The sequence below is a fragment of the Oryzias latipes genome, chromosome 6 (assembly GCF_053564925.1).
Source record: "Oryzias latipes strain Hd-rR chromosome 6, Olatipes_Hd-rR_3.1".
Taxonomy (NCBI): Eukaryota; Metazoa; Chordata; class Actinopteri; order Beloniformes; family Adrianichthyidae; genus Oryzias; species Oryzias latipes.
This window is the reverse complement of record NC_136242.1, coordinates 7325059-7351182: the sequence shown is the minus strand read 5'-3', so window position 1 is coordinate 7351182 and position 26124 is coordinate 7325059. Positions and strand designations below refer to the sequence as shown.

Genomic DNA, 26124 nt, shown 5'->3' with positions numbered 1-26124 from the left:
GTGGAGTAGAGTCACCTGAGATGAAAGCCATTCCTGTTGGGCTGAAGCGCGAGGGGCGGCGGGCGTTCAGTGAGGGGCTCATTGTCTTCAGGTTTTGTTCCCGAAAGAGTGGGCTCCACAGCAAACACAGGGCTGAAGGAGACAGGCCGCTGCTGTCTGTTGCTCTTTGTGTGGACTTTCTAAGAGAAATGCCGAATGCGAAGCGTCTCTTTTATGACGTGCTGCTGGCTCAGGCTGTTTGGACAAAAGGCCTCAGCTGCTCAGGTGCTATAAAGGGCAGCGGCTGCTCTGCAGGTACCACACTCAGTCAGGAAGACCACAGAGCAACCATGACCTCCAGCAGCATGAACATGATGGGCAGGGTGAGAACCAGCATCACACTCTAACACTCACACTTCTGAGCTCTGCAGCTCTGCTGTCATTGTTAGCCTTGGCTTTCTGGTCCAACACGTTCACTGGAGTCAATGTTCAGAATTCTTCACCATGACTGATGTTAGATGATGAAATACTTTCACTAACATCCTCAACAGGCGCTCAAAGCCAGCAAAAAAAAACATAAAGTTTGTTGTTTCTGATGGATTTTCTACGTGTGGCCCAACAGATCGTCTTCTACGAGGACAGGAACTTCATGGGACGTTCCTATGAGTGCAGCAGCGACTGTGCCGACATGTCCTCCTACCTGAGCAGGTGTCACTCCTGCAGGGTGGAGAGAGGCTGCTTCATGGTCTACGACCGCACCAACTACATGGGGAACCAGTACTTCATGAGGAGGGGAGAGTACGCCGACTACATGAGCATGTTTGGAATGAGCGACTGCATCAGGTCCTGCCGCATGATCCCCATGGTAAATATCAGCCAGTCACACACAGTCTCCATAGAAACGGCAGGGGGACAGTGCAGGCTGTCAGAAGTGGCTTCCCGCCACCGCAGCAGACTGCAGATAGATAACGGATTCTCCACTTGTTGCAGCACCGCGGCTCCTACAGGATGAGGATCTACGAGAGGGAGAACTTTGGCGGCCAGATGTACGAGCTGATGGACGACTGCGACAACATCATGGACCGCTACCGCATGAACAACTGCATGTCCTGTCACGTGATGGACGGACACTGGCTGATGTACGAGCAGCCCCACTACAGAGGCAGGATGATGTACATGAGGCCCGGAGAGTACAGGAACTTCACCAACATGGGCTGGAGCGGCATGAGGTTCATGAGCATGAGGCGCATCATGGACTCCTACTACTGAACGCTGACAACCAATAAAGTCAAATCTCTTTAAAAACTCCTCCTGTGTTTCTTTAACCTCTGAATGAGAACAAAGACTCGTTTTTACACTATAAAAGGTTTATGCAGAGTAAAAAGGGTTCTAAGTTCTAAGGAGCCTCAAAAGTAGAGCACTGCTGTGCTTAAAATATATATACATCACAAATAACTTTTTCAAGAGAAAAAACGAAACTCTTCAACGACAGTGTTGCACGTTTACCAGCAGTGGTCCTTCAGAGGCTCCTCCTCCAAAGTTTTGGCGGCTGTGCTGTAGCTCAGCAGTCACAGGAAAACAGGTTGGAGGTAATCCTAGTTTTTAACAAAGAGTCAAAGTTCAATCCCCCATATTCTACTGCCTTCAAATCAGCTGAAATTTTGTCCCCCATCTCTGGAAAATGAAGGCTCCGTGAAGGCTCTGTTTTTCATAGAAGCCCCAGACCCCCCCCAAGTCAAAGCCTTGCGCATTTGGCCCCTGGGCGGTCGCCCTGTACTTTTTTTGTAAACAGGCGTCTTCAGTTCAGGTGACGGGTTGGTGGGGAGAGTGTAACTGGTCTGTGTGAACCAGAACTCGTAACCCTTGTGCTATCCTAGGCACTTTAGCATTGGGAGTTGGGTCATCTAGACCCACTACACAGTGCTCTGAACCTTTTTTCTTCAGTGATTTGTGATCTTCACTGGTGTCCATGGATTACATGAAATCTTTCCACCTTTGTCCACCTTTGTCATGGTAGGGAGAACACGTCAATGCAAGGGTGGGGTCACCTGGACCCCATAGGATAGCACAAGGGATAAAGAGAAGCTGACAGTCTGTTATCTTAAAGATAGCTTCATTTGAACAGTGAGAGATAGAAAATAATCAGTTTTAAAGAATTTCTAACAATGTATTTGCAGGAAGGAAAAACCTTGTGCTATCTTAGATGACCCCCCCCCCCTTCATTGACATGTTCTCCCTACCATGACAAAGGTGGATAAAGGTGGAAAGATTTCATGTAATCCATGGACACCAGTGAAGATCACAAATCATTGAAGAAAAAAGGTTCATAGCACTGTCTAGTGGGTCTAGATGACCCACCAAACCTAAAGTACCTAGGATAGCACAAGGGTTAAGTGGGCAAACCTACCAAATCAGCAAGAGATCAACCACTGTATGTCCAAAGCTGGGATGGATGCTCCAGGAATTCCGTTTATCCCTGCTGCAGCTACAAACCTTCATGCTCATCTTACCAGAAGCTCCAGTATTTTTTCGTGTTCATCCGTCTCTTTCCTGACCTCAGCAGAGGTTTGCTCTTACCCAGTCTTCTAAAATCCTCCATTCAGAGGTGCTTTTCTCCTCCACAGCTGCCTTTTGCTTTCCTCAATACAGGAATTACTCCAAAAAAATAATGAATGTGATCTGTTCATCACCTTCCCAGACTGTTAAATGCCTATGTAACCGGGACAGCCTTTATCTTATTTTATAATAGCACAAAATCTGTTCAAGGGTTACCATACCTGAGGGATCTCCAACAAACTACTGCATTACACTACTAGTCATAGCCCCTCCTTCCTTTCTTCTTCTTCTACTTCTTTTGACTCCCCTATATATTCCAAAGGCTACTGTTCCCCACCCCCTTTTGTATGACCTCCTGTCAGAGAGGTGGGTGCCATCATCCTAAAATCATTTTATAATCCCAATACATCCTATTGTTTATTGCCCTTTTGGGTTTAATTTTTATTTGTATAACTACAGCAATGTTTGTTTCTAACTTGTGATGTGATGATTAAAAGGGATTGATGGTTCAGGAGAGATATTTTGGGGATTCACTGTTAAAGCTTAAATGTCGATTTGTTTTGTTTGTATAGGAACTGGAGTGGGCAGGATCACACTGTATTGTTTTCTGTTTGTTTTATTACCAGGTATGTATGAGAAAAATGTGAGTGTAAAATGTGTTACAGAGCCTGTATAAGGTTTTAAGCTAGCATGCCGCGTGCGGCATACCCCTTTTGTATGACCTCCTGTCAGAGAGGAACTGGAGTGGGCAGGATCACACAGTGTATTGTTTTCTGTTTGTTTTATTACCAGAATAAAGGGAGGCTTCTCTCCAAGAGGTAACACTGTGTCACACCATATATTAACCAGCACAACACAGAAAGCGACCGGTTACACCTAAACAATCTTAACTGCAATCATCTGGACTGATTGGGGTTTTAACCCTCATGATTTATAAAGCTAAGATGTGTTTTGTAACTCTGAGACAACCCAGGTTTAAAGCTGGTAAATAAACTGCATTTATTTGGGAACAGGCACATTTCCCAGAAATTCACTTCATTTAGCTCCACCTTCCTATCTTGCTGTGGCAAAGGTGTAGCTGAGAAGAAGTCCAGGAGGAACTGGACTAAGAAGATCCAGGTAGAATCTTTTAGTTTTCCTGGACATCTGAAACCTGCTTAAACGCCTCCTAAAGTCCAGATCAGGAAGTTCCTGAAGAAGCAATGAGACAACTAGTCTGTCCTGAAGATCATGAAGGTGATTCCACCATCAGATGTGGGTCGGAGCCTGGAAGAACCTCAGAGTTCTGCTGGACTGGACTATGGAAGAACCTCAGAGTTCTGCTGGACTGGACTATGGAAGAACCTCAGAGTCCTGCTGGACTGGACTATGGAAGAACCTCAGGGATGAAAACCAGTAAACCCACACAGACACTTACTGTCTTTTATTGTAAAGATAGAAACTGCTGAAAAAGCGCCCGGGGGAGCATTAAATCCACCAGACAGCAATTATAAATAAAGTCTTTAGGCCGGTCTGAGCCGAGCCGTGCCAGGAGACCTTTACAGTCCATGACATTAAAGGGGTATAAACCTTAAAAATCTCATCTGATCTGATCCAACCAGAGTGAAGCAGCAGGATGGGCTCATTGCATCCACAGCGAAGAGGAATGTCGGAACCTCCTGCTGGGGGGGGGGGTCTGGGAGAGAATGTCACATGACCCGACTGTCTCCTGTTTACTCAGATGATCCACTGTTGCCCATGGACCAGATTCACCTGCTGAAGGTCTTCGGAGAGCACAAGAACAAGCAAACCCCCCCCGGGGGGAGGGTCTGCACCTCCTGGGTGGGTTGACGTGGTGCCCAGAAAAGGGGGAGGAGCCATTGACCTGTGAGACGCAGTTGCAGCTTAATGCCAGAGCCATCCACGTCCCCCGGCGTGCGGGGAGAGCGGACGACGTGTCTGAGGTTTGAGTTTGAAGGATGGTTCCCTCCCTCCACGCCGTGACCACCAGGAAAACCACTTCAAGCAACGTTCTGGTTTGAAGTTGCAGACCTGAATGAAGATGCTCCCGTCAGAGTCCCAGGCAGGAAGGGACATCATGTTCACTTCCTGTCTACATGCATCACGAGCTCCAGAGCGACTTAGAGAGCAGAACCAGGCAGAGATCTCTTCCGACACCCTTATGTGATCCAAGAGGAGGTTTTTCAGGAGGACTGTGGTGCGACGGGGGCGGAGCTCTTCACTTCAACAGAGCCTTGTAGAGCGCCATGGAGCGAGCTGTGCTGCGGTCCTGCTCCAGACACAGGATGAAGTCCCTGAGGTTTACCCGAGTGATCCGCTGACGAAGCTGCTGGCGGGGGGAGGGGCTGCCTAACGAGCCCAAACCTGAGGACACCTGGGGAGGGCGGGGATAAGAGTTAGAGGGCCGTTTATATCCATTTAGCTCCAAAAACGCTCGGATGCTTCTACCAAAACTAGAGGGAGCCGAGGAAATACGAGTAGTAATGCTGAGTCACTGTGAAAGGTAAGCGGCACTTCAGCAGGGACCGCCCTGTCGCTTACCTCACTACCAGTGTTAGCTCCACCCACACTGTCCAGCTTGCGTTTCTTACGAGGTCCAATGGCGGCGAGAGCTGTGAGGTTCGCGTCTCTCTGTCTCATCTGAGCCAGCTCCTGCTGCTGCATCTGCAAGAAGCACAAAGACGTGAAGATGCCTCCGTGAGGGACTGTAGAAGAGAGCTGGACTGAGTGAGTGACAAGTCACCCATTAGCTTCACAATATCGGAGACAGACCACTTCAGCAGACAGTGATTGATCTGAGTTTCTATGGCAACCACTTTCAACAATCAGGAGTGAGGATGTTGGAAAGCAACACCCCTTCCACTTTGAAAGCCAGCTACACAATGATTTGTCAAATGTTTTCAATGTTCAACATCCAAACTTTAACTTTCTCCAAACTTCCAGCAGTGAGACTCAGACAGAAATTCCTGCTACCGAACAGTGAAGTTTTCCAGATTCTTGGATTTCTTCCAGATCATCAAGTATAAATGAAATCTGTGTCCAAACAAACAAGTCAACTAGAATGAATGTCAAATCCATTCACATGTTAGTTTCCTAAAGTTCACCACTGTTGTTTTTCCACATCAAATAATCCAAAGGGAACATTCTTAGAACATTCATCCGTCCATAAATCCATCCGCTCAGATTTAAGGGTAACCATGGCAACAGGTCAACAAAAACCCAACATGCCAGTAACAGAATGTTCTTTGACATGACATATGAGCACACTTGTGAAACAACAGTACCTCCTTGGCCTTCTGCTTGAGCCGGGCCTGCTCTGGATCCTCCTGACGGGCACGGCTCTGGAAGTCAAACCCGGTTCAGATCTGATCAGTTCTGATAGAGATGCAGCAGGTATGTTGAAGTAAAGCACTGGGGTCAAACTGACCCGGACATGATCAGGTGCATGCTTTAGATGGCTGCGGTGTGCCAACAATAATGACTTAACGTGGGGTGTCGGTACCTTGGCCGCCTTCAGCAGCATCTCGCGCTCCTGCTCGTCTTTGCGCTGCTTCTCTATCCGCTCCAGCTGCTCGAAGAAACGCAGCTGAGCGCGCACGTCGGACGTCTGCTCGTACAGATCCTCATCCTGAGAGAGGAAGCCCACCACGTCACCGACATATTCAAGCAGCTCTGGTCACCTCTCAGAGCCACCTGGCGGGCTCACCTTCACGGCGTCGGCGCGGTGCTGGGCCACCACAGAAACCTTCTCCAGCAGCGAGCGCAGCCGGAACTGGGTGGCGTGGGAGACCACGTTCACCACGTCCGCCGGCACCTCGGTGACGCCCAGCTTCCTCGCTGAGGACAAAACACTCCACGGGTCAGAACAGGAGGACCTCTGCTGCTGGCATGAGCGCGATCTCTGCACCGGCTGGCCTGAAGGGGGCTACAGCTGATTGCACCGACCGCCACCATCGATCCGAACCCCTACGACACCCACCTGTGTCCAGGATACGGCGGTGCAGCACGTCAGCGGGCAGGAAGAACTCGTCTTTACAGGAACGGATCTTTGTGCCCACGATCTCTGAGCTGGTTGCTAAGATACGAGCGTTCTCCTCATTCAGGTTGACCCCAGCCATCGATGCCACGTCATTGATGTCGTCATCATCTCTGGACAGAGAGGCAAATGGCAAAACCAGAGTTCAAAAGCTGTGTGTCTGTGGAGAAACTTTCCAACTGCAGCCACTGGTTTTGCCACGTCTACCCCACCCTTGTGTCACTTCACACTTTGAGCCCCCATCACCTGAAAGCAGCTGTTGTACTCGGTTGAAGACCCACTCCAATGAAAATGCTCTCTTAGGCATTTCTGACATGCTCTTGTAGCATTTTCCTCATGATGGAGGACATATATCAAGAAAGTTAAGCTTTACTCAAATTCTTACTCAAATCGTTGGGAATCAGGAGCAGATGAAAACATCAATTGAGAAAAATGCCGTCAGAAAAAGCTCTTAACGCAGCAACTGACATGGATGAACCAAAGTCTCTCTGCTCCATTCTGATCATCCACTGTCAGACTATCAGATCCATGAACGTCTTTGTTTTCATTGTCTGAGCTGGAATCTGGATCAGAACTGAACGGCTGGATAGCTCAGATTTTGCTCACCGCTAACGTTAGTGTGGGGTTCTGAGGGGCTGTAAGCTAGGGGGAGAGCGGGGAAACAAAAGGATATCAGTGGAAGCTTACAGTTCTACCTGCAACAAGGCGAATTTCTGATGAGCTACTGCCGCGCTGCACAAACGTTTTGTTGTTTTTTTCTGCCTAAAAACGCATAATCATGACTAAAAAGCCGCTGGGAATGATGTGAAAACGGATCCAAAGATGGTCGGAGTGGGACTTTAACGTTGAAGCTCTGGTGTTTCCGGTCTGTGAACTACTGTAACTTTTTTCCATGAAGAGTGTTTTTTTTTCTTCATGTCCGAATCAGGTGATTTACGTTTGTCGTGTAAACCAAGAGTCTGCATCTTGAGGCTCTGGATGTAGCTCTATTATCCTTCTATCGTTGCTCTTTGGCTTTAAAGAAAAATGGGAATGTTTTTAATAAATAACAGATTGTTTAGTAATATTAGTGGAATAACGTTTTTTCGTGCCACTGCTGACATTACACACTCCTCCCACTCCTCATAATTTCAGAAAACTGACCAACATGGTAGTAAAACTGTTCATCTACTGCCAGAGCTGTTCAATATTAAAAATAAAGCAAATGTTAGATCCTAAGCTCTAGAAATGCATTTACATGCATAGTTGTTTTGTTTTTTAAATTGGATTCAACGCCAATGTTGTCATTCTTCTATTCCACAGTAAAAGGGAGGAAAAGATGAAAGCAAAGTCATAGCTGACAGTAAATGTCATATTTGCCTTTCATGCATTTTAATCGGGTAATAAAGCGCACCCGATTACAAGCCGCACCCCCTCATTTCCACGTATTAAGCTTGCTTCTTACATACATAAGCCGCGCCAGTGTACAAGCCCCATCCATTACGCAACGCCGTCAGCCCGACAAAGCAAGTCCTGACTTCCAAATTGGGTGCAAATGTGGGAGGTGACTGCCTTGCGTCAGCTCATGATCTTGAATACACCCACATCTGCCAAACAGCATGGATGTCACTTCTGTTCACAAGTTCCTCAGTTATGGGTTTTTTTTTCTTTTTCTAATTGACAATACATAAAATTACAAACAGTAACCATATAATCAACATTACATCCCTCAGTTATGATGAGGAAATTTATATCCGCGATCCCCCATTTCCCATGAGTCTTAGGGGCTAAAGGCGGGGCCAACGCCCGGGTCGCCATACTGTTGTACGTGTTTAAGAATGAGCAAGGAGGAGCAGTGCATGGAGGGGTGAACACAAACAGCTCTCCTTCCGCTTGTGTCGCGGCAGCGTTATGGGAGTAACAGGGCTGGTTAAAAAAACACACCGGTAAAATACAGCAGCGGCGACTGAAAAGCGCGCGCCTCAGCGTCCCCTTTGCGCCGGTGGACGGAGCAAATCGTGTCTGTGCAGAGCAATCGGACTTAATACTGTACGTTTTGTGGATGAGGGGAGGATGCGTTGTTACGTGTGGGAGCCATCAGACTGCTTTATGTGAACGAGCAGCAGGAGAACATGTCTCCAGCTCACACGGCGGCTGTGGGTCGGTGTGAGCTTTTCAAAGTAAAATTCCGCTCAGTCCTTAGAAACCGTAAAAACGATCACGTCAATTTGTGTTTCCAGTCGTGTCCCAACAAAATAAAGGCTGATGTTATTCCCACATATTTACGTGCAACCAAGCTGCAGATTGCAGCTTTTTCGTCACGCAGCTGACCGGCTTTTCCAAACCCGTTGGTGATGGTGGATTTTTTCACGCTGCTTTTAACGATTGCTTTTAACTTGAAAGCTGCGTCATATTGTAGTGGCGATCACGTGCACGTTGGGTCTAATGGCACCAAAGGATTCTGGGATGCGGCTGGGCATGCGTGTTTCTTTTTGTTGAACCATGACTGAAGTGTCTAAGACCTAGAGTCAACTCCATGCTGTTTGGCTGCTTCAAGGTATGTTCAAACATAAATGGCTTGTTGTTGGTAGTTGAGTAACCATTCAATCCATGCTCTGAAACTGAAAATACGTTTATGGCGGCCGTCACATAAATCCGTTAATAAGCCGCGGGGCTGTAAGCGCAGGACAAAAGTAGCGGCTTATAGTCCAGAAATAATGGTAAATCTAGTGCATGTGTATCTTATTTTCAAAGGGACTTAGATGTGCTGCTGTCAAAAGTAAAAGAAATTAAATTTGTTTATACTGAAAAATAGAACCCTGTATTAATTTATTGTAAATATTTAAGCCGCGTTTTATAAATGAATGGCTGATGTGCAACAAAAACATGACTTTTTTTTTCTAAAGTGTAATTAAATTTCCTCAGGGATTATTAAAGACCTATTCTATGTTGGTTAGTGAGAAACTGGCTCAAGTGGATGTTTGAGTGTCAGTGGCAGACCCCTGGATGAACGGTTGAAGACTTACGGGACGTCAAAGAGACTGAACAGAAGACTCACCTGAAGGTCCCACCCCCAGGATCACACTGCTTTTTCTGATTGGCTGAAGCTGCCAGGCTGACAGGACTTTTGCCGGCCGTGCACAGAGGTCCTCGCAGGAGGGTCACTGCAAAAACAGCGGCGAGAGGCTGTTGGTTCTGGTCTGCAAGAACACACTCCTATCTAAATGAAACCAGCTTTCATTCTGGCGGCAGGCACGGATGAGGACGGCCGCGTCTGCCGTAAGGAACCTTCCCGAGCTCCTTCAGACACCACACCTTCAGCATCGATGATGAGGAGGAGGGTGCCGGGAAACCCATGTTTCAGTCAACCGTGTCTTCTCTGCTAAAATGTGCTCACCTGGATGTCTGAGCTGATGACCGATGACCACAGGTGAGCGGGTCTGCAGCACCTGAGCTCCGGGGCGAGCTGCTGCCTGAAGACAGACGGCATAAAACATTAACAATCACCTTTAAGGAAAAGCACAGCTGAAAGGTTTGAAACCAACAAAACTAAGAGATAAACGCAAATGATCTATGAACGTCACATGTGAGTGTGTGTGTGTGTGTGTGTGGGGGGGGGGGTCCTTTAGGAAAGACGGTAAAAATAGAAGCAGAAAAAGTCCAGCTTATTGGATTATAACTGATGGACAGCTAAATGTGAGTTTTAGTACTGCAGATGGGTGAAGCGCCTTGTTTTCAGCAGCAGAGGGCGACACAGACGCCGCCGTTCATTTAACCTCAGAAATGTATAAAAAAAACAGGATTGCTGTTCATTATACAGCATTTAAGCATGGACAGCTGGTCTTCACTGCACGTCTTCTGTCACACTGATAAAGATTGTTCCGTATTTTGTTTTGAATCGGAACAGATGTTCTGGGACTTTGTGCTGATCCGATTCATTTCAAGAGTTCTGGTTGCTCATTACAGGGATCCCACTGATCCATGCAGATCTCCTCTAGAGCAGTGATGGTTTGGGGCCTCCACTGGGCAACACAGTTTCAACTCCCTCCATAGATGTTCTATGGGGTTGAGATCTGGAGACTGATTAGGCCACTCCAGGACCTGGAAATGCTTCTTAGGAAGCCACTCCTTCGTTACCCGGGCAACAGTGTGTTTGGGATTGTTGTCATGTGGAAAGACCCATACATGTTTCATCTTCAATGATGCAAAAGGGTTTTCACTCAAAATCTGAAGATCCATGAAAAACAGCCCCAAATCATGATGCTTCCACCCCCATGCTTTACAGTAGGTATCGTGTTCTTTGGATGCAGCTCAGCATTCTTTTTTTCTCCTCCAAACACAATGAGTAGAGTTCTAACCAAAAATTTCTATTTTGGTTTCATCTGATCATAGGACATTCTCCCAATCCTCTTCTGGATCATCCAAATGTTTTCTAGCAGACTTTAGACGGTTCTGCACATGTACTGGCTTTAGCAGGGGGACACGTCTGGCCCTGCAGGGTTTGAGTCCCTGGTGGTGTAGTGTGTTACTGGTGGTAGTTTGTTACTTTGGTCCCAGCTCTCTGCAGGTCATTCACTAGGTCCTCCGTGGGGTTCTGGGATTTTTGCTCACTGTTCTTGTGATCATTTTGAACCCACGGGGTGAGATCTTGGGGGGAGCCCCAGATGGAGGGAGATTCTCAGTGGTCTTGTATGTCTTCCATTTCCTAATAGTTGCCCCCACAGTTGATTTCTTAACACCAAGCTGCTTACCTGTTGCAGATTCAGTCTTCCAGCCTGGTGCAGGTCAACAATTTGGTTTCTGGTGTCCTTAGACAGCTCTTTGGTCTCCATAGTGGAGTTTGGAGTGTGACTGTTTGAGGTTGTGGACAGGTGTCTTTCTATAGATAACCAGTTTAAACATTAACCATTAATACAGGTAACCAGTGGAGGACAGAGGATCCTCTACAGAAGAAGTTACAGGTCTGTGAGAGCCAGAAATCTTGTTTGTTTGTAGATGACCAAATACCAAATAAATTCTTTAAAAATCAGACAATGTGATTTTCTGGATTTCTTCTCATTTTTCTCCAATAGTTGAGGTTTTCCTATGATGAAAATTACAGGCCTCTCTCACTTTTTAAGTGGGAAAACTTGGATAATTGGTGGCTGACTAAATCCTTTTTTGCCCCACTTTAAATGAGGGCGCTGAAGTGAAACATTAGAAACACTGACTCTTAAATGCTTCAAAATCAACACGTGAGTGACAGCTCTGCAATTGTTTCTGCCTGTTTACCAGAGCTGTGGTGTTTGTCATGGGCGGGTTCAGCCGGACAGCGCCGCCTGTAGCAGCAGTGGGCAGCCGTGGTCTGATGGCAGTTGCAGCTATAGATCCTGGAGCAGCAGGGGCGGGGGCGGGGGTAACAGGTGGAGCCGTGGTCAGAAACTGTTGACTGCTGAACAACGTCTGCCTCAGGGCGGGAAGGCTTTTCTGTGCAGACACATCACTTTGTATTAGCAATGATTCACTGAGGTATAGAAGGTGCTGCAGAGGAATACCGGCGCTACCTTGAGGAATGGGATGAGGTAGGGCTGCGGGGAGGACTTCAGATCTGCCTGCAGCCGCGATGTAAACTCTTCTGGCTCAATCTTTGCATCCTGAAGACGTGAAAACATTGTGAGATCACATGAAGGCGTGACGGTCTGGCAGAGCAGCCGGCTGCTGTCTTACAAGCAGATCCTGAACCAAGGCCTTCACATTCTTAGCAGTCTCAGGGGAGGGGGAATTATGGGATGCCAGCTTGATGAGAGTTGCAAGGAAGTTCTTGCACTTCTTTACATTCTCCTGCATTTCCTGCTGGGACAAAAACACTAGTGAGACATTCCCGGCTTTGCGTCACAAGGTACGACAACCCAAACTCCACACGCCCCCACCTGCGATAGAACTGTGACTCTGCTGGCGGTGGGTGCAGAGGCAGGGGGGGCACCTGCAGTCACAGGGGGCTCGACTGGAGTGACACCTCCTGCCACCATTCCGGTCTGGGTCTTCTGAGCCGTGGGCATCTTCACAGACACCACAGAACTGCCCGGCGCCACCGTGAGGCCCTGCAGGGAGAAAGAGGATCGCAGTTTTTCCACGATCTTCCTCACCAGGAGGAAGATGACTCTAGCAATTTGTGGATTGATGAGGTTTTTGTTTTAACAAAGAGGGTTTCATTTCAGGAAAAACTCGGATCGCTGAGGTTTGCTCCTCCTCCTGTTATTCAGAAGAGCTTCAGACAACATACACACCTGAACAGTGGTGGTAGACGGAGACTGAGCCATCCTAGTCTGAACTGGGGAGGCCAGGCGGATGGTCTGATGGGGGGCTGGCACCTGCAGGACCAAAGAAAGAAAACCCAAAAAAGGACTGTGGATAGATCTGCTGACCCACACTTGTGCTTGCTGGTCAGAACAAAGAAATCTTCTGTCAGAGCAAAAACAAGGGTGTCCTCTGCAGGAGGGTCTGATATTTCAGGACGGTGCTTCAGAGTCTGAAACCAGGTGTTGTCTGAACGACTTGAGCTAAAAACGGGGACAGCTCTCCTGCTCTGGGACCACCTGAGGGTCAGAAAGGAGAAACTGAGACTCAACCATCCAAGAAATCTGTGTAAAGCTACGGATACACCAGGCATGTGGCGCTCGCTCAAGAGCGCACATTCTTGAAAGCACATTTAGCCTATAGTTTTCACACTGGACGAGCAGGGAGTACTTGTTCTTTTTCTACGATTTACCAGCGCTTGTCTGCCACCTGCAGTTGGAAGAAACTTGGTGCAAAATGTCAAAGTGGTTTAAATCTGGGGAATCTTGCGCCAGACGTCTTCTTCCACAGCTCTATTCAGATATATGAAAGACTTGATGTTCTATAGTACCAGCCACAAATTACAAGTATTAATTTATCCTCCATGATTAATTTTCAAGCGGTTGGCACTTCCGTGAATTGAAAAGGGACATCATTCATTCGTCACTAACCAAATCTGGGTCCCTAAGTGGTCATAGTTCAAACTGGTTCAACTTTCAACGCCCCTCTTGGTCACACAGTTTATACGCAGAGCCCAAAAACGGTCTTAAAAATGCGCGTAACTGAGTGCGAATGGGAACGCCTATGGAGTAGACGTGTTTTCACCGAGCTCTCCACTCTCTCCGAACATTCTTGCAATTTACAGATCTTTTTGACTAAATTTTTACAGCTGCAGCAGTGAACTTTTTACTTTTTTTTTATTAAAATGACAAAACCTAAAAACGAAAAATGGAAGAAGCCATTAAAACCTCCAGGAGTGGAGGCTAATCCACCTGAGCTAGCCGACCACGCCAAGCTAGCCTCTGACTCAGCTAGCGGACCGGACTGCCCGGACCCAGAGCCTACAGACGTCCTCTCAGCAGTCCGGAGCATGAATAAGACAATGAATGAAAGATTTAACAAGCTCGAGGCGTCATTTGCTGCAACCCAAGCATCTCTTGCGAATCTCGGGGCTCGGATACAAGAGGTTGAAGAGGCTAGCTCTGATCATGACCATCGCCTTTCACTGGCTGAGAAGGGACTCGCCGTGCTTCGCGCAGAGAATGAGACTCTCCATCAGAAAATACAAGAGCTGGAAGCTCGCTCCAGACGACATAATATCAGAATCGTTGGTCTGGTGGAGAAGATCGAAAACGGGCGCGCAGCGGAATTTGTTTCCAAATTTCTACCTGAACTCCTGGGCGCGGATAACCTCAGCGGGCCAGTGGAAGTGGATCATGCTTTCCGTGTGGGCGCCCCTGCGGCGGATGGCCGCCCGCGCGCGATTCTGGTGCAAATTCGCCATCTTCACATAAAGGAAAAGATTCTACAACTTGCCCGTCAGCAATTCCCTCTTCGCTATAAGGATAAATCCATCCACATTTTTCCGGATTACCCGGCTGAGGTGGTGAAACAGCGCCGGGCTTTCGCTGACGTGCGTAAACGTCTCCATGACAACGGAGCGCGGAGCGGATTTGTCTACCCTGCGAGACTACGGGTCTGGCATGGGTCTGCAATCAAGGTGTTCGCTTCACTGCGTGAAGCAGAGGTGTTTGCTGACTCATTGCAAGAAGGCTGACTCTGCATAACTCCATCTTTCGTTCAAATTCTTTTTTCTCTCTCTGTAATGTAACTTGGAGACTCATTCTAGAGGGGATGGGGGGCTCTCAAAAGTTATTAGTCGCTCTGCATGTTCCTGCAAGCACTACGTGAGTATGTGGGGTGTATATTCTCACTTTGTTTGGGAAAGTGGGATGGTGGGTGGGGGGTAATATTGTTATTTTTTCTGTTTTGTGTTACCTGTTCAGTTACTAGATGTTACACAAGGGCAATCTATCTACGCACTGCTATTTTTCTTTCTTGGAATGTACCCTAATTCATCCTCGCATAAAAGTGGCATTAAATTCATAAGCTGGAACGTGCGTGGATTAGGACATGTGCTCAAACGAGCCAAAGTGTTTTCCCACTTAAAATCTCTAGCTGCTGATGTTTTTCTGCAGGAAACACACATCAAACCAGAAAAAGAAAAAATGCTCAGATGCAGCTGGGCTAACCAGATTTACCAATCTACATTTTCTAGTAATGCCAGAGGAGTGGCTATTTTGATCAGAAGGACTATTCCCTTCAAACATCTTTCCACCATAAGGGACCCTGGTGGTCGTTTTCTTCTGGTGACTGGCTACATTTACTCATATCATGTCTCACTTCTGAATGTTTATGGTCCCAATTTTGACAGCCCCTCCTTTTTTCGACAAATATTTAATTTAATACCCAATTTCTCTGAAACTCATGTGATAGCAGGTGGTGACTTTAACTGTGTACTTGATGCACACTTGGACAGATCAACCCATACATCCCAAGTTTCTACTTCTTCTAATGTTATAAACACTATGATGTGCTCAACCGATCTTGTTGACATCTGGAGATTATGCAACCCGTCAGGAAGGGACTATTCCTACTTTTCACAGGTGCACAAATCTTATTCCAGAATAGACTATTTTCTGCTGGACTCTAAACTTATTTCCAATGTGGTCTCCTCAAATTATCATAACATGTTAATCTCAGACCACGCTCCAACCTCTCTCATTTTGGATCTGTCCCACACTAGACAAACATATTTCTGGCGTTTTTCTCCACTCCTTTTATCTGACTCCTCTTTTTCCCATTTTATGACTTCTAAAATCTCAGATTTTGTAGAAACTAACGACAAACAGGATGTGACAGATTCAGTACTATGGGAAACTTTTAAAGCTGTATTACGTGGGCACATTATATCTTTTGAATAGTCTTTGAGAAAAGAACGTAGAAAGCGCCTTACAGAAATTGAAAGTGATTTAGCGCGCTTAGAAGAAGCTCACAAGGCCAGCTCCTGTCCCTCCCTATTTCAAGAAATCCTTAAATTAAAATATGAGCACAGTTCTATCCTATCAAATAAAGTAAGTGAGAAACTTATTAGGGTCAAACAAAAACATTTTGAATTTGGCGATAAACCACATAAACTTCTTTCTAGGCAGCTACGTGGTTTACAGGCCAGTAGGGCTATACATAAAATACGTTCAAAATCTGGCGAGATTCTAATTAATCCTAAAGCTATTAATGATAGATTTAAAGAATACTATGAAGAGCTTTATTTATCAAAATCCAAGGGTGACATCTCTTCGTGGCTAAATAAGTTGAATCTTCCCAGGTTGGATGATTCAGCTCAAAATTTCTTAAATTCCGAAATTACCATTCAGGAAATTCTGGATGCTATTAAATCACTCCCTAATGGTAAAGCAGCAGGCCCTGATGGTTTTGGCATTGAATTTTATAAGAAATATTCAGCTAAGATAGCTCCTCTGCTACTAAGAATGATTAAACATTCCACTGATTACAGGAAATTACCACAAACATTATATGAAGCCAATATTTCACTGATATTAAAAGACGGCAAAGACGAGACAGAAACTTCCTCCTACCGTCCTATAGCTCTGCTTAATGTGGATATGAAGATCTTCACAAAAATACTGGCAAACAGATTAAAAAAACATGTTGGTTCAATTGTTCACCCAGACCAAACTGGGTTTATTCCTAAAAGATTTTCCTTTTTTAATGTCAGAAGACTGATGAACATTATGTACCATAAGCATTGGGGGAGTGCTAAGGTGGCTGCCCTTTGTTTAGATGCGGAAAAAGCTTTTGATCAGGTGGAGTGGGCTTACATGGCTGCTGTTCTGGAGAGGTTTGGGCTGGGCGATCAGTTTATATCCTGGGTGATTTTATTATATGCAGACCCCTCCTCTTCAGTTCTCACAAACCAAGAAAAGTCAGCACCCTTCAGTTTACATAGAGGAACACGTCAAGGCTGTCCCTTAAGCCCATTGCTTTTTGCATTGGCTATGGAACCCCTTGTTATAGCAATTAGAGAAAATCCCCTCATTGAACCCGTCAGACTGGGAAACACGAATCATCACATCTCCTTATATGCAGACGATGTAGTCCTTTTTCTGTCCAACCCTGAGCAATCAGTCCCTGCACTTCTAGATTTAGTCAAGTCTTTTGGGGAAATCTCTGGCTATACAATTAATTTTCAGAAAAGTGAATTTATAACTTTGGGTGCTGACCTCAACCCTGACTTCTTGTACAATTTACCTTTTAAAATTACAGACACATTAAAATATCTTGGTGTTTTTTTGCCAAGAAAACCCAATCTTATACTCAAATTGAATTTTTTACAATTAGCAGAGAAAATAAAAATGGACATTGAAAAATGGAGAGGTCTGCCTATATCCATGATGGGTCGCATTAATGCTGTTAAAATGGTTTCTCTTCCACAATTTTTATACCTCTCTCAAAATTCAAACTTTTATCTGGGGTTTTAAAGCCCACAGAATTTCCAAAACCCATTTATGCAAGCCCAAGTTGAAAGGGGGCCTCAGCCTCCCTAATTTTCAGCACTACTATTGGGCTGCGAATGTCAGGGCTCTTACTTACTGGCTGGACGGGTATAAGAACAATTTAACTGTTGAAACTCCACCCTGGGTAGCCATAGAAAGCAGCAGTCTTAACAATAGTTCGCTTCCTGCACTTCTCTTTTCTGCTCCGACTCCCAAAGCTAGTGGGAATTTTATAGTTTCAAGTAGTATTAAAATCTTTAATCAAATTAAAAAGAGCTGTGCTTTACCAATTACTTCTATTCATTCTCCTATATGCCGGAATCATGCTTTCCCTCCCTCTTTTCTAGATTCCTCGTTTGAAATATGGCGGCAGAAGGGAATTGTTACTCTGGAGCATCTGTATATCAATCGAAAATTTGCATCATTTACTCAACTAAAAGATAAATTTTCTCTCCCTACAACACATTTTTTTCGATATTTACAGATTAGAAATTATGTTCAACAAAATATTCGTAATTTTGAATCACTCCCAGAAGATGAGGATATTTATAAACTTCTTTTGAGCCCACCTGACTCTAAAAACCTAATTTCTAGGAATGTAAACAATTTTTCTGAAAAACTGGGGTGTAATGCATTGTTCTTGAAAAATGCTTGGGAGGAAGAACTGGGACTACAGATTGGGGATAGCCATTGGGAGAAGAGCCTGCAAAGTATCCACTCTTGTTCCATAAATACAAGACTTCAATTAATTCAATTTAAAGTGTTGCACAGGCTCCATTACTCAAAGGTTAAATTACACAAATGCTTTCCTACCATTTCCCCCATATGCGACCGCTGCAAATCTGCGGAGGGCTCTTTGACCCACATGTTCTGGACCTGTCCTAAACTGCACCACTTTTGGCAGGAGATTTTTCACTGGTTCTCAGATTTATACAAACGCACCTTGGTACCTGATCCCAAATTAGCTCTGTTGGGAAATAGTTCATCTCTTCTGTGCTTTAACTCCTCTGAACAAAAAGCAGTTGTTTATGGAATGTTGATTGCAAAAAAAATTATATTGACATTATGGAAATCTGACACTGTGCCTCTATTTAAGATGTGGCTTTCTGAACTCACCAGTGTTCTGCACATGGAAAGGATCCGATATGTTCTGGAAAATAAGCTAAATGTATTTTTTGATGTGTGGCAGCCTTTTTTGGATCATTTAACCAAGTATAAAAAAGATACAACCTGCCCACAACAGAGTTAATTGTGCCACTTTTTATTTATTTATTTTTTTTTCTTTATTGCTTGGAAAGGATTTTTTCAAATTGCAGTGTAATGTTAAGTTTCCTTTATAGACTCTCATTTCTTGCCCTGGTTTTTGTGTGTCTGGTTTTTTTTTTTTTTTGATTGCTTTCTTCCTGTTTGTTTTTTCATCTCAGTGGTTGTTCAAATGTATGTTGTTTTATGACAAAATCTTTAATAAACATATGTTTAAAAAAAAAAAAAAAAAAAAAATGCGCGTAACTAACCGTGAACGTGAAAGTTTTGAACCCAGAACCCCAAAAAGCGCACTTACGCGTGTTTACATTGACTTTTCATTGGAAGTGGTTGTTTGAACGCGTGTTGTGGAGAGCGGTGTGGACATAAGTTTAGAGCTCAAGATGTAGACTAATCTGGTCAGAGCACTTGGGAGTGACGGTAGCTCCACATTAAGACTCACTGTGGTGGCGGCGTTGACCCGAAGGGGGGAAGTTGCTGTGGGAGTCATCTGTCTCTGAGCAACCGCCGTCTGACCCTGCTGCGCCTTGACTTGAGCCTGAGCCAGAACCTGCTGTGGGACCAAGACCAGCTGACCAGTTTCCGTTCGGACCAAAACCATACCTGGGGAGAAGAGACATGAGCAATGATGAAATTCTGTCCTGATTGTTGTAGAACAGATGAAGCCAGATCCAGATTCTAGAGTCAGCATCCACAAAAACCCTTCACCCATAAGTTTGGCTCCAGTTTAGTTCTTCAGAACTGAACTGTTTTGCATCCCCTCAAGGCTGGTGTGCGGCCCTCAGAAAAGGCTGTTTCTGTTACAACTGCTGATGGACTGTAGACCAGCTATAAAACAAACTGGGGGAAAAAAACTTAAGACTTTCATGACCGACTCCACCAGAATCCAAACCTCCATATTTAAAATCCGACTCTCTCCAATCCCCTGGTGTACCGTGTGTTCAGTTACCTAACGACGTGTTAGATTACAAGACCCCATTACGCTGACACGGTCATGAACATGTGCAAATACAACTTGGGTTCTTTAGAGGCTGTAGAGATGAACCAGCACTTAAACGAACAACAGAACACAACCAATGGTAGGCGATTGGAAAACCCTGTGTGATGCCAACTGAACCAAACTGGTTCTCAACACGGTCCAATTCAAGGTCTCTCTTAATTTCATACTAAGGTTGTTTTTTTGTGATTCTAGGTCTATTGTGTTAACCAACAGGTTACTGAACAGAGACCGGTTCAGACAACAGTGACCTTGTGAGACCTGAAAGGCGCTTGAAATAACATTTATTATTATTATTATTATTAACAGTCAAGGCATAAATGATTCATCTTTCTGGAAAACGTTAGTTAGCAGTCACCTATAATTTGAAACAACACAGATTTTCCTCAGAAGGTCACAATGACCAACAAGCATCAATGTAAAGTACTTCTCAGCTTCTATTAACATTTGAACAAAAAGTAACTTGTTCAGAAATATGTATGTCCTTCTCGACAATAGAAAAGCCTCTGATGTCTACAGCAGGCTTCCATCAGTCACTATAAGAGTTTCCAGCTGATGCAGTTCTGCTCTGGAACCAGGACAGTCCTGACATGTGAGCACGGCTAGGTATCCCTCCAAAAGGTTTGATGCCAACACCCCAAATTTCATGCTGGTTCTTAAGCAATAACTTTTTCCAAGACTGATTTTAGGAAACAAATTTACCATTATTCCATCCCAGTATTTCCTTTTCCATTGAAACATTTTCACAAACTTTTCCCTTAAACTAATTCACGACAAAAGGAACAACACATCACTGCACAATGTTTCGTCAAAGTTCCTGCAGCGTTGAATTGTTTAGGATACAATATGGGATGTGTGCTGGCGGTTTCTTCGGATTTTGCGTCGACTAAAATTGGAAAGCTTCTGAATACCAAAACTTTGGATTGTCCCATAGACCAGGACTTTGCAAATGACATCTTCTGTGTCCCCTTCAGCACAGTCACTCCAAAAAAAGCTAATAGATGTACTTTTTAAACTAAACTTCAGCTGAGAATTTCCAACATGGGTTGAGTTCTGTGAATTCAACATATCAGGAAACATAGCCAGAGGTTGGATTTACAAACGGGGGGTGGGGGGTACTTATTAACAAGAACCAACAGTCTGTTCATTGAGCCTCATTGACTGTACAAGAGAACCCATAGGAAATTACTTGTTTCCAGTTCCAGCAAATTAAGTCAATTGAGTTGCCATTTTTCCACAATACGGTCGTCGGCACGGTGGAACCAGACATTGTCAGTAACCCATGATTTGTCCAAGCTGGTCTGAGTATACATTTCTATGGCAACCACTCTCTCCAATCAGGAGTGAGCATGTTAGAAGACCACACCCCTTCCAGCGAAAACGGGATGGGGAGAATCTGTCAATCAAAAGCTTTAAATGTTCGACATGAGACCACATACTTTTATTGAAGCATCTGATAGGTCAATTTATTCAGTTATAATCTGACCTATCAGATGGCTGGGTTTCCTGATATAGATTTTTTAAATATCATGCAAAAAAGAGGGTTACCAAGGCCATAGTAAAAAAAAAAAATGTATTTTTTAAATCCTAACAGATAACAGATCTCTGGCAATGGGACATTTATGGTTTACAGTTGTGTCCAATAATCAATAAATGTTCTGAATGCTTACAGATATATTTATATGAAAGTTTTAAAATGATACTTGTTCCTATGAGATCCTTTGTTGTATGATAAGAAGGTGAAGTACAGTGTGATTGTCCAGTAAAAGAAAAGTTGTTTATTTCTAATAAAGAGACAAAAAGGAAATCTAAACTTTATGATATTCTAGACACTTAAGTATCGCATCTGCAAATATTGGCTATCGGCCGAAAAAAATTACCGGTATATCCGCCAATCTCTAATGGCCATCTTCCAACGGGAGAGTTTTCTTTAAGCTTGTGGCCACGCCCACTGCAAAGGTTCAGTGATTGATCGATCAACTCTTTCCCACAGTTCAGACTAAACATCCTCCTGCTTTCACTCTTCAGAACTCAAACCTCATCATCCAATCAGTGATGACCCATAATACCTACCTTTACCGGTTTATTATTTAGTTTCATTTTATAATATTTCATTTTGATTCCTGAGAATTACGTTTGTTTTCTGAAGTATTTATTTTTCTAAGTGTTGGTTTCTGGAATTATGTTTTGATTTCTAAAACGGAATGGTTTTTTTCTTTTGCTTTTTAACCGTTTTGTCATCTTTAATGTTTTTGCGTGGAGTGATTTGTTGATGTGATTTGCACTTCAGGGCCACCGTACTTATTTCAGAGGGACCAGCTGTTCAATGCTTCCTTTTATGGTTACCATTCAAACTTTGTTGAAAACATTATGTGATCACAGAAGTGCAGTTTCTATGGAAAGGGGCATAATCCCCTTACTTTGCTAAACGGTCATTACTGATTTTGGAGCCATTAGTGCAGACTCCACAGCTCCAAAAGACCCTTTCATCTCTACCACTGGCTGTATATGTGAACTGGACTGAGTGACCCCTCCCCCCTGGCGTTCCAAGCAGGAAGTTTCCACTTGTTCTATGAAGCCAAAGTCCCATAGACTTCCTGCAAGTTGTTCCTGTTACAAACTGGCCAATCAGATGCCTCAATAAAAGTAGGCGATGCCCCAACGTTTTATTGACAGATTTAAATAAAGTTCAAATCTAATTAATATGAGCTTTTTCCCAACAATTATTTATGAGTCCACCGTCTTCTGAAGATAAAAACATTGATGGTTTACTAAAAAAAAATACATTTAAACATTTTTTTTTTTGCAAAAAATGTTCCAACGCAATGCATTATGGCCTATATTCACAGATCTAGTGAGCATCGATGTACACAGGGTTTTTCGCAGAGACTTCTGGGACATTTCTAGGGCACTGGATTTTGGAATTGTAGATTCGGACAGCACTAGAAGATGGCAAACGCACTATATAGCAAATAGGGAAGGAATTCAGACACAGCCTTTGTGTAGCCCGCTTTCAGAGGTAGGGGTGTGGACTTCCAACAAGCTCACTCCCTATTGGCAAGAGTGGTTGCCATAGAAATGTTAAGTCAGACCAATCACGTCTCGTCTGGCTCCAACACGGTGTCCAGTTCGCGAAAAAAAATGGCGACTGAATTGACATAATTTGGTTCCAGGCAATAGTAAACCCTTTTCTATGAGTGGTGTCACTCGCTCCAGTTCTCAGACACAGTTGATGGTCTCTACCTGTTCTGCCCAAAGGGATTTCAGTTTCTCATTTTTACCATCAAAAAGGATGATTGGCTCCATAAGAAATACTTTACCGCTCTGGTCTAACGGAATTAGTGATTGAAGAACCCCGTCATAAACTGGGACAGTATGTTGTGAATAATTCTGGACATTTTTGTTTGAATGTAAAAAGCAGGAAAATGTTTCTTTGCACAATGGCGCGTCTTCTGTAACACTGGCAGACGCCAACACCGTTTCCAAACAAGAAAAAACGTGTCGATTGAATAAAAGCAACTTTGGGTCAACTTTTTGTCAGGGTGTTGAGGTTGACTGAGCCTGATGATGATCTTTAGATGGACAAACACTGATAAAGACCAGCTCATAATCATCACCAGCTAATGAAGACAACTAGAGACCACAAACCGTCTGATGGTCCTCACAGAGAATCAGGGACTTTCCATCAAAGCAGATCAATCAGGATCCACAAACCAGTGAGATCCACTCCACCTGAACCAGACAGCTGCATAATCACCTGGAGGGATGGTGAAGCCAGAAGGCAGCTGGATGGTGGCCTGCTGCTGCTGGGGCCGAACAGCCAGCTGGGGGGCAACGGGCCGGGTCACACCAGCCATCAGTGCAGGTTTCTGCTGCTGGATGGAGGTGGGGCCCCCGGGAAGAGGGGTCCTCGCGGGGGTCGCCGCTGCTGGCTGCACCAGTCCATTCACAGCAGGCTTGACTCCGGGGGGCTGGCTAACTTCGGGCTGGACTGCAGCTGCGGGAGGGGGGACCTTAGGCTGCATCAGAGGAATGCTGTGGTTCACAACCTGAGAAGCAGAGCTGGAGGCGGCGGGACCGGGAGCGCCTTTCGGGTCCACTCCGTTGTGGCCCAAGCTGGTCGCCGGGATGTGGTTACGCTGTGGGGTTGTTAAGGGGGGGCACGCCGTGGTCTGAGGTACCGGTGAGGTCTGGGTGACGATACCGGAACTCGCGGGTTCCGTCACTGCGGCTGAGTTCGGTAACTTCACGGAACCCTTTAAAGTCTGCAACCCGGAGGGGGGTGTCTGTGCCGCCTCATCCGCTGGGACTGCGCCGGGAGCTGCGGCTCGGTGGAAGCTATCGGCGGGCTGCGAGCTCCCCGTTACAGGTCCCGGTCCGGACGGAGCATCGGGAGAAGTCGTTCGTTCCGCCCGCAGGCCCCCTCCCGCGATAGGAGCGGAAAAGGGGGAAGGCGGCGGCTCACCGGTGCCCGCCGCCCGGCTCGAGCCCGCGTTCGGACGCCCTTGTAGCGGCTCCGTGGATCCCGCTTGATCCCGCCCTTTTCCTGAGAGTTGTGCGGCGGCCGCGTCCCGCTTCCTGGCAGAGAAGGAGACTGCGGAGCCGTCACCCAGCCGGGACTCCAAGTCCCCCAGCAGGTCGCTGACGGCCGCCTCGTCCACCTCCGTCAGGAGCATGTCCTCCAGCGGGTCGCGGGCTCCCGCCATCTTTGATCCTGCTCCGGGTGCAAATCGCTGTCTAGGCTATACGCATGCGCGGACCTTCTCGAAGATAGACTTAGAAAGAGTAGATTTCTCGTCAGAGCACCCCCCCCCACCCCCCCACCCCCCACACACACACACATACACCTCAAAAAAAAGAAACATCATAACCTAACTAAAAGAGACAAATGTATCTTTTCCGAAACAATCAAAACAGAGCGAATATTTTACTATTAATTCCAAAGAAAATGTGGCTGATAACTGCTTAAATAGGTCTTGAGAGTTTGAACCTGGAAAAATATAATCTTCAAGGTAAAAACGTAAAGAAGTAAAATGTCTCTTTAAACATTTTTGCAGCAGCTACAGAATCCATTTGAAACCATCCCAATCACATACACTCATATCATAGACAAATGAGTCAAACAGGAGGAACGTCAGCTTCGATCTATCCTTAACGGATCTATGTATTGTCAGATCTCGCGAGACAATGAAGTGCCGTTAGACCCGCGCGCTGAGCTAAAGAGAGACTGTATTGTAGTCTATATGAACGCAGGTGAACTAGTCCAACAGATTTTTGGTTCCAATTTCACAGATTTCAAACGTAATATGTTTCTAGATTATAGTATCAAACAAAACATACATATTTACAACCAAGCTTCTTTTGACATGTTTAATTTAAACAGTCAATATGCAAAAGTTAAGGGCCATTAAAGTGTCTGTGAGACATTGCAGAGTCTAATAACTGACTGCAGGACAGATCTGTGGAAGTACTTCTTCATGTAGCGAGGATGTTTCAGTCTCTGACTGAAAGAGTTTCTGTGCACCACGGACTCATGCTGAGGATGATGAGAATTGTCCATGATGGATTCCAGGATCCACAACATCCTCCTTTCAACCATCGCAGTCATAGACTGTGGGGGATTTCTTAGGACGTAGCCGGATCTCTGCAGTTTTTGTACCAGTTTGTCCGTCCCCTAACATAATCCAGAATATTTTGACTTTAAGGACAAACATTGCAATGGCAATATATTTTTTCCACATCACCTTCGTCAAACTGACAGGTATGCTGAGGGAACTGTGACCCTTGCAGCATGACAGATTATTCAGGCTGCTTTTCTGACATCTGTTCTTGAAAGTGACACGTATGTAGTTTGCGTAACCCTTGTGCTATCCTAGGCACTTTAACATTGGGAGTTGGGTCATCTAGACCCACTAGACAGTGCGCTGAACGGTAGGGAGAGCACGTCAATGTAAGGGTGGGGTCATCTAAGATAGCACAAGGGTTTAAGGCCATTTGGAAAGGTGAACTGTGGTTTGCAGAGAAGGGAACATAAAAAAAGAAAAGTATCCTGTAATTTCTCATTTCATTCTGCGTCATTTTTCTCATGATGTAGGACATTCATAAATAAAATCAGGCTTAAAGTATAGAAATCATTGTGAATCAGGGGCAGATGAAAAAAATCTGGCTTGTAGCAGTGACGTAGAAGCTATAATGCATAACTGTGACAGGAACACTTGGAGCCCAAAGAACCAGAGAAGGCATGAACAGGTTAAACAGCAGAGATCCCTGAGGTATCCTCCTTCAACATTACCTTTCCCTTCAAAATAAGATGTTACCCATCTGTGGACTGTACCCATTGACTGTATAAGAAAACTGGGCTGAGTCAGTGCTTACTGAGGATTGTAGGTGCCAGTATCACAAAAGAATAAAAATAAAACAGCAAC

The 26124-nt window shown here is 45.1% G+C and overlaps 2 protein-coding genes across 3 annotated transcripts; one reads left to right on the top strand and one right to left on the bottom strand.

The window, feature by feature from the left end:
• The first annotated feature begins 173 nt into the window (after positions 1–173).
• On the top strand, positions 174–1284 carry LOC105353738 (gamma-crystallin M2-like). The gene is made up of 3 exons (XM_023955538.2): positions 174–362; positions 602–844; positions 970–1284. The coding sequence occupies exons 1-3, from the start codon at positions 189–191 to the stop codon at positions 1246–1248; spliced, it is 696 nt and encodes a 231-aa protein (XP_023811306.2). The 5' UTR covers positions 174–188; the 3' UTR covers positions 1249–1284.
• A 2659-nt stretch (positions 1285–3943) lies between these two features.
• Positions 3944–24476, bottom strand: LOC101167450 (transcription initiation factor TFIID subunit 4). 2 transcript variants are annotated; one of them, XM_011475724.4, is made up of 15 exons: positions 23457–24476; positions 19145–19305; positions 12817–12900; positions 12460–12630; positions 12257–12379; positions 12094–12183; positions 11822–12016; positions 9948–10023; positions 9609–9714; positions 6515–6684; positions 6242–6372; positions 6038–6163; positions 5820–5876; positions 5077–5199; positions 3944–4909 (listed from the first exon to the last, which is right to left on the bottom strand). In XM_011475724.4, the coding sequence occupies exons 1-15, from the start codon at positions 24403–24405 to the stop codon at positions 4754–4756; spliced, it is 2718 nt and encodes a 905-aa protein (XP_011474026.1). In that variant the 5' UTR covers positions 24406–24476; the 3' UTR covers positions 3944–4753. The 2 variants fall into 2 exon arrangements, with proteins under 2 accessions (XP_011474026.1, XP_011474025.1); XM_011475723.4 differs by having other exon boundaries at positions 12817–12909; positions 23457–24445.
• Between the last annotated feature and the right edge of the window lie 1648 nt (positions 24477–26124).

Excerpts from the sequence above, each read along its gene's own strand:
- LOC101167450 (XM_011475723.4), bottom strand. The coding sequence starts at position 24,405 with ATGGCGGGAGCCCGCGACCCGCTGGAGGACATGCTCCTGACGGAGGTG. Across the intron at positions 12,380-12,459 it reads GAGTCACAGTTCTATCGCAG|GAAATGCAGGAGAATGTAAA; the intron begins GTGGGGGCGTGT and ends TTGTCCCAGCAG. Across the intron at positions 5,877-6,037 it reads TGCTGCTGAAGGCGGCCAAG|AGCCGTGCCCGTCAGGAGGA; the intron begins GTACCGACACCC and ends TTTGACTTCCAG.
- LOC105353738 (XM_023955538.2), top strand. The coding sequence starts at position 189 with ATGCCGAATGCGAAGCGTCTCTTTTATGACGTGCTGCTGGCTCAGGCT. Across the intron at positions 363-601 it reads GCATGAACATGATGGGCAGG|ATCGTCTTCTACGAGGACAG; the intron begins GTGAGAACCAGC and ends GTGGCCCAACAG. Across the intron at positions 845-969 it reads CCTGCCGCATGATCCCCATG|CACCGCGGCTCCTACAGGAT; the intron begins GTAAATATCAGC and ends CACTTGTTGCAG.